This window comes from Acinonyx jubatus, chromosome E4 (assembly GCF_027475565.1).
Source record: "Acinonyx jubatus isolate Ajub_Pintada_27869175 chromosome E4, VMU_Ajub_asm_v1.0, whole genome shotgun sequence".
Classification (NCBI taxonomy): domain Eukaryota; kingdom Metazoa; phylum Chordata; class Mammalia; order Carnivora; family Felidae; genus Acinonyx; species Acinonyx jubatus.
The window spans coordinates 42,837,044-42,850,674 of NC_069395.1; the positions used below are offsets into that span (position 1 = coordinate 42,837,044).

The 13,631-nt window shown below is 39.4% G+C and overlaps 1 protein-coding gene across 4 annotated transcripts in view; it reads left to right on the plus strand.

Moving 5' to 3' along the window:
• Positions 1 to 1,105: 1,105 nt before the first annotated feature.
• Positions 1,106 to 13,631, plus strand: part of RGSL1 (regulator of G protein signaling like 1) — a 107,897-nt gene continuing 95,371 nt past the window's right edge. For 2 of the 4 annotated variants that reach the window (XR_008293063.1, XM_015062873.3), the window contains exons 1-4: positions 1,109 to 1,252; positions 4,792 to 4,874; positions 7,979 to 8,053; positions 13,144 to 13,273. Coding sequence is in view for 3 of the 4 variants with exons in the window: in XM_015062873.3 (XP_014918359.3) it covers positions 1,240 to 1,252; positions 4,792 to 4,874; positions 7,979 to 8,053; positions 13,144 to 13,273 (301 nt within the window). In the remaining variant the exon portion in view is untranslated. Of the gene's footprint in view, positions 1,253 to 4,791; positions 4,875 to 7,978; positions 8,054 to 13,143; positions 13,274 to 13,631 lie in introns of all 4 variants that reach the window. The other 2 variants (XM_027074402.2, XM_053209227.1) reach the window with 2 other exon arrangements.

Genomic DNA, 13,631 nt, shown 5'->3' on the forward strand with positions numbered 1-13,631 from the left:
GGAGTGGAAAACACACTTGTATATTAGGTTGAATTTGCCAGTTTATCTGAAAGATAAGTCATTAAACATTCACTGAGTAACTGTTAAATTTCTAGAAAGATATTAGATCCAAAAGACACATTAGAAATAAATGTGTTATGCTAAGTGAAATAAGTCATACAGAGAAAGAGAGATACCATATGTTTTCACTCTTATGTGGATCCTGAGAAACTTACCAGAAGACCATGGGGGAGGGGAAGAAAAAAAAAAAGAAAGGTTAGAGAGGGAGGGAGCCAAAACATAAGAGACTCTTAAAAACCGAACAAACTGAGGGTTGATGGGGGGTGGGTGATGGGTATTGAGGAGGGCACCTGTTGGGATGAGCACTGGGTGTTGTATGGAAACCAATTTGACAATAAATTTCATATTAAACAAAAAAAAAGAAATGAACAAGGGGCACCCGAGTGGCTCAGTCAGTTAGGCGTAGGTCATGATCTGACTTAGGCTCAGGTCATGATCTCATGGTTCATGAGTGTGAGCTCCGCGTCAGACTCTGTGCTGACAGCTCAGAGCCTGGAGTCTGTTTCAGATTCTGTGTCTCCCTCTCTTTGCCCCTCCCCTGCTCTTACTCTGTCTGTCTCTCTCAAAAATTAATAAACATTAAAAATTTTTTAAAAAGAAAGAAATTAACAGGGGGTGCCTGGGTGGCTCTGTCGGTTAAACATCCAACTCTTGATTTCAGCTGAGTTCATGATCTCATAGTTTGTGAGATCAAGTGCCTTGTTGGGCTTTGTGCTGACAGCATGGAGCCTGCTTGGGATTCTCTCTCTCTCCCTCTCTCTCTGCGCACCCCCCCCTTTCTCACAAAATAAATAAACATTAGAAAGAAAGAAAGAAAGAAAGAAAGAAAGAAAGAAAGAAAGAAAGAAAGAAAGAAAGAGATTCTTGCTTCCCTGAAGCATAAGGTCAAGTTAAGGAGACAGCTAAAACTCAGTATCAATAACTGGACAACTGATAACAAAACTGTATGGACTAAAAGCCTAGATACAGGAAAAGTCTGGTACATTTAGGAGATCCAGAAGATCAGGTAACAAAGTGTTATCTTCAGATTGAGTGCCCAGAGATAAAAGAGCACTTCCTGATAGAATCTGGAACCCCTTAGAGGGGGTGTCACTGTGTGTTCATATGGGGTGGAGTTCTGTTGACTGGGGACTAGTTCTGTATCCTTACTAATCACAGTGGCAGGGAAAGCATGGCAACATGAGCAATGCTGGTAAGTCTCTAAAAGGGATGTCTCTGAGACTTTTAGCCCCCCCTACATAGGGCAAACCTCTCACCTTTCCAGTCTCAACAGATCTGAGTCATTCAGGGATACCACCTATGGCTTTTATGTTATTCATGCCCTTTGTTTTCCTTTTCTCTTCTTCTCCTCCCCAACTCCCATCCCCACTGTATGCCAACTGATCTTTGAGGATAGGACAGAGCCCCCTTCATAAGACAAGTGAGACAACTAAGAAGGAGGAAGAAAAATGCAGATTGGGCCATCATGTGTCATGTCTCCTCCAGGGAGAAGGCTAGCATGAAGTTTGGGGTTATCCAATTATTCCTTTTGCTCCCAAGTTAGTATTATTATTGTATGGAATGAATGTTGAAGGCCTTCTCAAATTATTAGGAAGTTACAAAGCAAAACAAGTAAGAAGGGGAATATATGGAAAGACTTGTTTCTATACCCCATTAAGACAGTCTTGTTAATGGCAAACCCTGTCATAGCCAAGCCCCTTGTCACCAACAGTGAGTGTAGCTATGGGACACAATCATTTGGGAAATTTCTGCCAAACTCCACTTTCCTGCATTCAGATTGTCTCAATAATCTTATTAAGAAATCCATGCCATTGAGGAGGGCACCTGTTAGGATGAGCACTGGGTGTTGTATGGAAACCAATTTGACAATAAATTTCATATTAAAAAAACCTATGAATTGGGATCCTAATTAAAAAAAAAAAAGAAAGAAATCCATGCCAGTCTTTATCAGTGATGAACAAACAATTGAACAACTCAAAAGATTAAAGATTTCTTGGAAGAACAATTCATTTAACTTTTATAGAACTTAGACATTATCCAAGCACTTTTACTGGCTAGGGGAAGAAAGATGAAAAGACCAAGTTCCTCCTCTCATAGGGCTTAGTCTACTGAGAAAGACAGATACATAAATGAAATAAATGCTGTTTCAATAAATGAAAACAGCAACTGGTTAATTATAATAATGGGAGATGTAAGTAATGGTGCAGGGGAGGTAGTGATTGATTTTACCATTTGCTTGGTTCAGCAAGGTTATATGTTAACCAGTTCTTGACGGATGACTAGCAATTTGCAAAGCACATAGGTTGAGAGGACATTTCAGGTGCTGTGAATATGGTAACAAAGACAAGAACGTTGGAAGTGAGAGGACATAGCATGTGCAGGAAAGCACAATATTTTGGCTGGCAAATAGAAGGCAGCATGGTATCGTGTAGTGGGAGATGATGCTGGCAGAGAACACCAAATCCAGATATGGTGAAGCCTTATATTCTCTAGGATACTGAAGAGTATTTGAAGGGCTTTAACAATAACAGCATTGGAAGATTATGGTGCCGGTGTGTGGAAAGTGCTTGGAAAGGAAACTTAGGGAGATCACATAAGAAACTGATGCCATAAAGTCAAGGTGAGAGATGATGGGAGCCTGAAATAAGACAGTGTCTGTAGAGTTGGAGAGGAAAGGATGGATTTTAGAAATCTGTAGGAAGAGAGACCACATAGCATGGTCCTCCATTGCCTATGGGAGTGTTTGAGAGGGAGAGAAACAGAGCAAAGGAGGAATCAAAGCTGATTTTCAGGGGGCACCTGGGTGGCTCAGTTAGTTAAGTGTGTAAACTCTTGATGTTGACTCAGGTCATGATCTCACAGTTTGTGAGTTCAGGCCCCACACCCAGCTCCACGCTGACCATGCAAAGCCTGCTTGGGATTCTCTCTCTCTCCCTACCCCTTCCCTGCTCACACTCTCTTCCCCCTCTTAAAATAAATAAATAAATAAAATTTTCAGAAAAAGATAATTTTCAGGCTTCTGGGGTGCCTGGGTCTGACTTCGGTTCAGGTCATGATCTCGCAGTCTGTAAGTTCAAGCCCTACATCAGGCTCTGTGCTGACAGTTCAGAGCCTGGAGCCTGCTTCAGATTCTATGTTTCCCTCTTTCTCTGCCCCTCCCCTGCTCATGCTCTGTCTCTCTCTCTCAAAGAAAAAAAAAAGATGATTTTCGGCTTTCTGGTTTAGACATTTGGATGAGTGGTGGTTCCGTTAACAGAGATTAGGAATAAAGGAAAAAGCAAAATGATCAGATCAGTTTTGAAAACGTTGAGATTGAAGTTCTGCTGGATGTCCATGGAGCGATGTCCCATAGCTCATTGGATATTTAGAACTAGAGCCAAGGAAAGAAGTCTGGCCTGAAAACATAAATTTTGGATTATCTATGTGGAATAGATGAAGTGGATCAGGAAATGATTCTAAAAAGAAAAGCAGAGGTCTCTCTAGCAAAAGGCAAGAACTGACATCAATTCTGTTACAATAGTGTTTGATTGTCTGGGTTCCTATTTCTATTTCTATTACACAAAGACAATAACCCCAAGTGTTGTCAGGAAAAGTGATGGAGGGGATTGTTTAGTTTTCTTATATTATCATAACTGCACTCCAGCAATTGTGAATGGCACTGACGATTCTCACCAGACATCTAATAGACCAAGAGATAGGATTAATGTAATATCTATGTTGTTCATTTTATAAGTCTTTTATTATAAATTTTGGGTACACAATGGGGAAATGCTGAGCATTGATAAAACAACTGGATTATTCACTAGTTGAATATTGGGAGTTAAAGAGCATAGAGAATGAGTTAGAGCAAACTTAGAGGGGTCACCTAGTCCACCTATGGTCGCTCTGCTTGGCTTTGTGATAGTCAACATTCATCTCCTCAGATTAACTTAGGCAGCACAATGATCAAGCCCTAGAGGAGTAATAAATACTTTGCATGACCAAATAAGTATTCAAAAAAGCTTTTGTTGGGCCCAAATCAACAAGTTGAAATTCAACTGGAATAAATGTAAATTCCTATCCTTGGTTTCCAAAAAATGACTGCATAAATAAAGGATGATGGAGTTAATAGTGTAACGTGAGAGCACCCAAAGCTAATCTCATGTTTGGCCACACTAATAGAACATACAGTATGGGCAAAGTTGTCTCATGTTCTTCCCTGGGAAGCATGCAGAGTACTTGGGTTGTAGGTGCCACTCTAGCCACAGAGCGAGGACCCAGATAGAAAGGAGGCCATGTGATGAACGGCTGAAGAATTGCTTAGTGACAGATTAGCCAGAAGGGTCAGAGGTGAACAGAAGGTTGTGATGTTTTTATGAATATGGAAGCACTGTCCCCTTTAAGAGGATTTAGATGAATTCTGTTGAGCTTCAGGGGGCAGAATTTCTGCAAATGGAAAGAAGATAAAAGAACGTGGTTTACAGTAGGAAAATCTTCCTAAGCATTTCATCTCTTCATAAATGGAATGGGTAGCTCTATGAAGCTGTGAGCTCCCCACAGCTGGGAGTATTTAAACAGAGTGATATTGCAGAGAAGAGTCCTGGAGAGAGGGAAAAATCAAGTTAGATGACCCTAAAGGTCATCAAATTCTGAGATTTGACCATGTGACATGATCCATTCTCTTGCTTTGTTGTCTCATCCTGAATGCAACCCTGGTTCATGAGGTGTGGTTTTTTTTTTCTCCCCATATAGAGATAATCAGTTCTACAAACCTTATAATTCTGCTAGAGGATGAAATCTTTGCCGATTTTTTCAACACATTTCTTTCTCTCCCGGTAAGTATTCCCAGAATTAAATTCAAATGTTTCAGCAACAGCTGAATAGTGAATCTCACTGAGCTGAGTGCATTTTTAAAAGAATAAACTTCTTACTAACTCAAAACCTATTTTAACTTGAGCAAATAAATAGAAACAGAATCTCCTTTAAAATCTCTAGGAGCTTCCCATTGTTGATAAATCCCAACTCCTCAGCTTCCTTAATTGACTTTGCCTGTCCACATTTATTTCCCATAACATCCTCTGATACCCAGTGCTGCATTGATAGCAACTGTATCCTCATAGAGTACACCTGGCATTTTCTCACCTCTGCACCCCTTCTTGGCTGTGTTGGTAGCTTTTATAGTTCCACCTATGAAAATCTTAACCATTTTTCAAATCTCTGCTTAAATCCTGTTCTTAAGAAATTCCTATCTTCTCCTAATTAGAACTTATTTCTCCCTGCCTCTGTGCCCCTTGGCACTTTGCAACCCTCTTGTGTTGTACGTGTGTGTGTCTCCTACTGAACTGTGAGATTGTGGATTCCTGCAGGACAAGGACCATGGATTATTTATTCTGCTCTGCTCCCCTCATCAGGTGTTTGGCCAGAGCAATTGTTGAGCTGTTGACTGAAACCAAACATATATTTTCTCAACCTTTGCAACTAAAATAAATCTTGAATGTCAAAATACTCTTAGAGCCAAACCTAGACTAATCCCACATCTTTTTTCATTTAAGTTTTTGGTTATATTTTAAGGTTCGTGCCTTATAAATTGTGGCTCAGTGTATCCTTTTCCATAGAATACCACCTATTAAAGTGTGAAATTCATACAACTGGGAAAAAGCCACTGTGTACTACCCTACAAAATTTATTGGGTAGTTAGTTACTTTGTGCCAGTCAGTGGGCTTAGTACTGGGGATGCAAATATTAACGATGCTATCACTGTTCTCAAGAAATTCCTAATGTGTGAGAGCAATATTTAAAGTGAGTGCCAAAAGGGTTGTGGGTGACATGATAGGAATGTCTAGAAAGCACTGGACTACAAGTGCATCAGAAGGAGAGACCACTTCTACCTGGTAGGTCAGGAAAGACTTCAATGAATACGTGACACAAGCCAAGTCTTTAAAGAAGACAATGTAGCTGACAATTGGCTGGGGAAGAAAATGGGGAGGGAAATGTGGATAAAGAGGTAGGAGGAAAAGAGGTATGAGGAAAAGAGGAGATGTGGATAAAGAGGTAGGAGGTAGGAGGGTCGACTATTAAGATGCAAAGGACTTATAGACAGAACAGAGTAAGTAAAGGCACCAAGGAAAATAATCCCACGGTACTTGGGGAGAAACACTAAGCAACTAAGGCTGAAGAAAAAGTTGTGAGAGGCAGACACAGCAAGAGATAAAACTGCAGGACAGGCTAAGCCAGGCCTCTCAGAGCAGGCGGGCCATGCTTAGGAGTTTAGACATCATCCTGAAGGTCATGGAGAGCCATTGAAGGGCTTCAAGTAAAGGAGTAACATTATCAGACTTTCATCTGTGCAAATTATTTCTGTAGAAATCTGACCACAGGTTTGGCCATTAGGGGACCATAATGGAGGCGAGGAGAGCAGTTAGGAGACTATTTCAGTGGTGGGGGTTTAAAGGCAAGAAGATAAAGAGAATGGAACAAATTAGAGAGATTTTTAATAAAGAAAAATATAGGACTCTGTCACTGTTTGAATGTCAGGGAGAGGTGGTAACAAGAAGGGAGGAGTCGGATGCCTGGTGGAAGGTGGTGCCACTGTCTTAATGAAAGTTTGCAGAAGTAATCTTGGGGCATTGTAGTTAGTCAATTTATCAACACAACTTAAGCAGTCTATAATAATGTTCTAGAAATGGCGAGAATGGTGTGGGAACTAGAATCCCAACCAAGAATGTAAGAAAGTCTTGGCCATTTAGGTAGCTGTGGTTTATTTAGAGAGACAGTATTAGTTTATGTTGAATACTGCTGTCAATTTACAAATTTTGACCATTAATTTCTATAAACATCCTGTGAGATAGACACCAGACGTTCAATGACTTGCCCAAGAACACATGGAAAATCTGGGGAAGTCTTGGAGCTCTCTAAAACTGGTATGTTTTCCACATTGGCCTCATGACCTCTGTGTTGCAAAGATCACATGGTGAAACTGCTTCCATGCACTACTCCTACAGAATCTCATGACTCCTTAGTCCCCCCATACATCTCATAAAGGCAACTTCACATGCCAGACAGGGCATGTCATGTCAAACCCTGAGTGCAGACCAGTGAGGAGTCACTAAGGACTGAGCCTCCTTCACAGGCTGATATTTGTAAAGTACAATCAGTACCACTGCCTTCTTTATATATCTCATATCCAAGGACAAAGGGGACAGAAGGAGAGAGCCTCAGACTGACAAAATTTGGGGCTGACAGTCTTGGAGAGATGGAAGCTGACATCATGTTCTAAGAGCTTAGCCAGGAGTTGAGACTTCAGCCCCTCTAGTTTTTCACAAATGATGTGGGGATACTTTGAGACATGTTGGTACCTATGTTGAGACTGCTAAGCTTAAATACCTACAAACATAGAAGCCGTTGCCCATCAGTCTCAAAGCTGGTTGCCAAGGTCACAGTCCCTTCTCCAAGAAAGTAACCTAGAATTATTTATAAATTTTGGACATTCTTAATACCACCACTAAGAAATTTGTACCTCTAACCCTCCTATCCCTAGGCCCCTCTACTTTCTCCAGTTCAAGAGCTTAGGCAAATCCAAAGCTGTTTCTCTTTATAAAAAATGTTTCCAACCTTTGATCTAACTCTCTAAACCCATGCAGAAGTGAATAATGTAATACAAAAGTAAATACCTTTTAATATAATGCTTTGGCCTTTGTACACAGGCAAGATAACTTCCAGGGTGGGTCAGAGTTGACCCCAAAGATCAATGAATCTGCACTTTAGTCTATTTTGGGTGTTTTTCTGCAAGGCAGGTTGATTTAGTGGAATGAATTTATGAATTAATGTCTCTTAGAATAGGAAATCAATGGAACCCCCTTCCCCTGAGCTGCAGTTGGACTGGGACATATTTATGAAGAGAAGTTCTACCCCTCTGGCATTTCCTAGCTTTCTTTTGCAGGTCTTTGGTCAGACACCATTTTATGCTGTTGAAAATTCACAGTGGAGCTTGTGGCCAGAAATACCTTATGACGTGGTAAGATTCTTGAATGGCAGAGGGTTTGGGTTAGGGGGAGAGGGAGCTAAATTTGAAGTGTGGCGTGAGAGATGGAGAGGTAAAAGGGAAAGGAGGCCCAGAGGGTGACTCTGAAAGAAACTATAAAGCAGGTGAGTAGGGCAAACAGCATCAAGCCAGCATAGACATTTCTCCTTTTTGTGTTTTTACCACTTGGACAGACAATTGTTGGTGAATTCTCTCCTCTATCTTCTAGTCTATGGCCAGCAAATGATACCATTTTCATGTCCACTGTGATTATTGGGTAGGAAATGCTTGGAACACCATTTAGAAGAATTCTGGGGCCATACATAAGCAAGAAAGAGTCTGAGAATTGATTGGCAATGCCTGCCACAGGTGTGGGGTAGGAAGTGGCAGTGCATGGTCCACTTATTTGCACTATAAGTTATTTGCATTATAAATTATAGATAAAGATAAGGTACCACTATGCAATTCCTAATGACTATCCTACCATTCTCCTTCAGAAACATGTCTTTCTCCCAATCTTTTTTTTCTCTTTATAACTGTCTTCCTTGTCCATTGTCTTTCTCTTCTCCTTTTCCTCCTTCTTGTTCTCCTTTCCTACTGTGTAGATCTTAGACTTATGCATGCTCTACCAGTGGCATGTGGGATCAGAAAGATCACTCTAAGCTACACTCACAACAGATTTTATTTTTCTCTGAGACCTGAAGAGCTGAGAAAGACACTCCACTCTGAGTCTTATATTTGATTTCCCTAGAAAAATCCTGAAACGTAAAATCCTTATTTTCTTGAAAAAGAAGAAATAACCACCAATACTACAGAAGTTATAAGAGGTTACTATGAAAAATTATATGCCAAAAAATTGGACAAACTAAAAGAGATGGATAAATTTGTAGAAGCATATAATTTCCAAAACTGAATCAGGAATAAATAGAAAATCTGAATAGAACAATTACTAGTAAAGAAATCGAATTGGCAATCAAAAAACTTTCAACAAACAAAAGTCCAGAACCAAATGGGTTCACAGGCGAATTCTACTAAGCATTTAAAGAAGAGTTAATACCTATTCTCCTGAAATTATTCTAAAAAATAGAAGAGGAAGGAAAGTTTCCAAATACCTTTGTTTCTACAAGGCCAGCATTACCTTGATACCAAAACTAGACAAAAACACTACAAAAAGGGGGAATTACAGGTCAATATCTCTGAGGAACACAGGTACAAAAATTCTCAACAAAATATTAGCAAACTGAAATCAGCAATGCATTAAAAGGATCATTTACTGTGACAAATGGGATTTATTTTATGGATACAAGGATGATTCAGTGTTTGCAAATTGATCAACATGATACACCACATTAACAAAATGAAGGATAAAATCATATGATAATCTTAATAGATGCAGAAAAAGCATTTGACAAAATTCAATATCATTCATGATAAAAACCCTCAGTAGAGTTGGTTTAAAAGGAACATACCTCAGGGACGCCTGAGTGGCTCAGTTGGTTAAGCAGCCGACTTTGGCTCAGGTCATGATCTCGCGGTCTGTGAGTTCGAGCCCCACGTCGGGCTCTGTGCTGACAGCTCAGAGCCTGGAGCCTGTTTCAGATTCTGTGTCTCCCTCTCTCTGACCCTCCCCTGTTCATGCTCTGTCTCTCTCTGTCTCAAAAAAAAATAAAACGTTAAAAAAATTTAATAATAAACAAAAGGAACATACCTCACCATAACAAAGGCCATATATGACAAAACCACAGCTAACATCATACTCAATAGTGAAATCTTGGGAGCTTTTCCTGTAAGATCAGGAACAAGACAAGAGTGTCCACTCTCACCACTTTTATATAACAGCACTGGAAGTTCCAACCACAGCAATCAGATAAAAAACAAATAAAAGGTATTTAAATTGATGAAGAAGTAAAACTGGCACTATTTGCACGTGACATAATACATATGAAGTCCTAAAGACTCCCTCAAAAAAATGAAATAAGTCAGCTAGAGAAAGACAGATATCATATGTTTTCACTCACGTGTGGAACTTGAGAAACTTAACAGAAGACCATGGGGGAAAGGAAGGGGGGAAATCGTTATAAGCAGGTATAGAGGGAGGCAAACCATAAGAGACTCTTAAATACAAAGAACAATCTGAGGGTGGATGGGGGCATGGGGGAGAGGGGAAAATGGGCAATGGGCATTGAGGAAGGCACTTGTTAAGGTGAGCGCTGGGTGTTGTAGGTAAGCAATGAACCACGGAATCTACCCTAAAAACCAAGAGCACTCTTAACACACTGTATGTTAGCCAATTTGACAATAAATTATATTTTTAAAAATGTTAGAAGTAATAAATAGATTCTGTAAAGTTTCAGGATACAAAATTAATAAACAGAAATCTGTTGTGCTTCTGTACACTAATAATGAAATAGCAGAAAGAGAAATTAAGAAAACAATTGCATTTACAATTGCACCAAAAAGGATAAGATACCTAGGAAGGAGGTCAAAGACCTATACTCTGAAAACTGTAAAACATTGATGAAAGAAATTGAAGATGACACAAATGGAAAGACATGTCATGTTCATGGATTGTAAAAATTAATATTGATGAAAGGTCCATACTACCCTAAGCAATCTACAGATTCAATGCAATCTGTGTTGCAAAATACCAATAGTATTTTTCACAGAACTATAGAAATAATCCTAAAATGTGTATGGAACCACAAGAGACTCCAGAAAGCCAAAGCAATCTTGAGAAAAAAGAACAAAACTGAAGATATCACAATTCTAGATTTTAAAATATAAAGCTATAATAACCAAAAAAAGTATGATACTGACACAAAAATAGACACATAGGATAGATCTATAGGTCTATCCATAGGAGATAGAGTCCAGAAATAAACCCACACTTATATGGTAAATTAATCCATAACAAAGCAGGGAAGAATATACAGTGGGGGAAAAGATAGTCTCTTCAATAAATAATGTTGAGAAAATAGAACAGCTACATGCAAAAGAATGAAACCGCTTTCTTATACCATACACAAAAATCAACTCAAAATGGATTAAAAACCTAAATGTAAGACCTGAAACCATAAAAATCCTGAAAGCAAGCATAATCAGTATTCTTTTTGACATCAGCCTTAGCAACATATTTATGTATATGTCTCCTCAGGCAAGGGAAGCAAAAGGAACAATTAACTATTGGAACTACCCCAAAGTAAAAACCTTTTTAAAATTTTTTTTATAATGTCTATTTATTTTTGAGAGAGACAGAGCATGAGCAGGGGAGGGGGAGAGAGAGAGAGAGGGAGACACCGAATCCAAAGCAGGCTCCAGGCTCTGAGGCATCAGCCCAGGGCCCCATGCGGGGCACAAACCCACAAACCGTGAGATCCTGACCTGAGCCAAATTTGGACGCTCAACCAACTGAGCTACCCAGGTGCCCCCAAAGTAAAAACCTTTTGCACAGCAAAGGGAACCATTGGGAAAACATAAAGGCAACCCAGTGAAAGGGAAAAGATATTTGCAAATGATATCTATAATAAAAGGTTAATATAAAAAGATACAAAGAACTATACAACTCAACACCAAAAAAAAAAAAATCCAATTAAAAATGGGCAAAGACTTGATTAGACACTTTTTCCAATAAAGATGTACAGATAGCGAACAGACACATGAAAAGATGTTCAATATCATGAATCATAAAGAAAATGCAAATCAAACCACAATGAGACACCACCTTAGACCTGTCAGAATGACAAGAAATAACAAGTATTGGTGAGGATGTGGACAAAAGGGAACCCTCATGCACTTTTGGTGAGAATGTAAATTGGTGTAACCACTATGGAAAACAATATAGGGATTCTTCAAAAAATTAAAAATAGAGCTACCATAAAATCCAGTAATTCCATGACTGGGTATTTACCCAAAGAAAGTGAAAACACTAATTTGAAAAGATATAGACACCCCTATGTTTATGCATTATTTACAATATCCAATATATGGAAGCACCATAAGTATCATCAATAGATGAATGGATAAAGAAGGTGTGACACACATACACACACTGGAATATTACTCAGCCATAAAAAAGAATGAGATCTTGTCTTGCCATTTGCAACAACATGGATGGGACTAGAGGGTAATATACTAAGTGAAATAAATTAAAGGAAATCAAATACTATATGATTTCACTTGTGTGTGGAATCTAAAAAACAAAACAAATGAACAAATAAAAGCAGAAAAAGACCCATAAATACAGAAAACAAACTGGTGGTTGCCACATGGGAAGTGGATGGGGGGGATTGGAAAAATGGGTAAAGAGGAGTGGAAGGTACAGGCAAAAAGAAAAATTTTATGTTTTCCCTTCTCTGGTGGTTCAATCCCTCAGTGATCCAACCTATACTCTAAATGATGTTAAGTGTGATGTGAGTCTTTGTGTGTATGGTTTTTTAAAAATATTTGTTTATTTTTGAGAGAGAGAGAGCATGGGTGGGGGGAGAGCAGAGAGAGAGAGAGAGAGAGAGAGAGAGAGAGAGAGAGAGAGAGAGAGAGAATCCCAAGCAGGCTCCATGCTGTCAGCACAGAGCCTGATGTGGAGCTTGAACTCACTGTGAGATCATGACCTGAGCCAAAATCAAGAGTCAGATGCTCAACTGACTGAGCCACACATACACCCCTTTGTGTGTTTTTGTACATGTTGTACATTTGATATGGGTAAGGAACTTGTAAGAAATTTTAAGTGTGCTTACAAAGAAGCAAATTCAATAGAGTTGACTTGACACCACAGACCAAAATTTCTTCTGCTTTTCTGCTTCTCTTCTACCTAGCAAGACTTAGATGTTTTCTTAAACAACTTGACCCAGGAGTAAGGAAACATTTTTGATGAAAGACCAAGCCTTTTCTCTCCTACCAATTCATTCACTCCTTTGGGAGCCTTGGCTCAAGCCTTCACTCCTCTTAGATACTATTTTTAATCAGCACACCTCCCCTGTGGGCCAGGTACTGCAGGTGTGAAGTTATTTATTGCCCCTTGCTAAGCTGCATTTCTTAGCATTTCAGTTCCATTTCTCTTTTCTGTTCCCATTTTGTTTGCACTCTAGATTGCAAAGTACAAAGGATTATTGACCTGGTTGGAAAAATACCGGTTACCTTTCTTCTGTAAAACCAACTTGTGTTTCCATTACATTCTCTGTCAGGAGCTCATCAGTTTCATTAAGTCCCCAGAAGGAGGTAAGCATGAGGGTGTGTGTGTGGAGAAGTATGGGAAGCCAGGCTGTATAATGATCCTGTTCCTGTCAGTCCTATAGTAATTTACAAATACTGGCCACCTTTGTAGACTTAGATGTGAGGGTGTCCCAGCTTGTAATGCAGCAGTAGGTGAAAGCTTAGGCTGAAAAAATTGGTACTTAGAGCAATAAGCAGGAGTCAGATAGGTTGTATGTGCTATTTGTCTCACTGCAGCCAGAAGTGAGAGAGTTACTGGTGGACACAGAACATGGCAAAACTGCCTAAAATATATTCAGAATCAAACATAGCTCACCACCTTCATTAGTACCACCTGGTCTAAGCCACCACAATTTCTCACCTG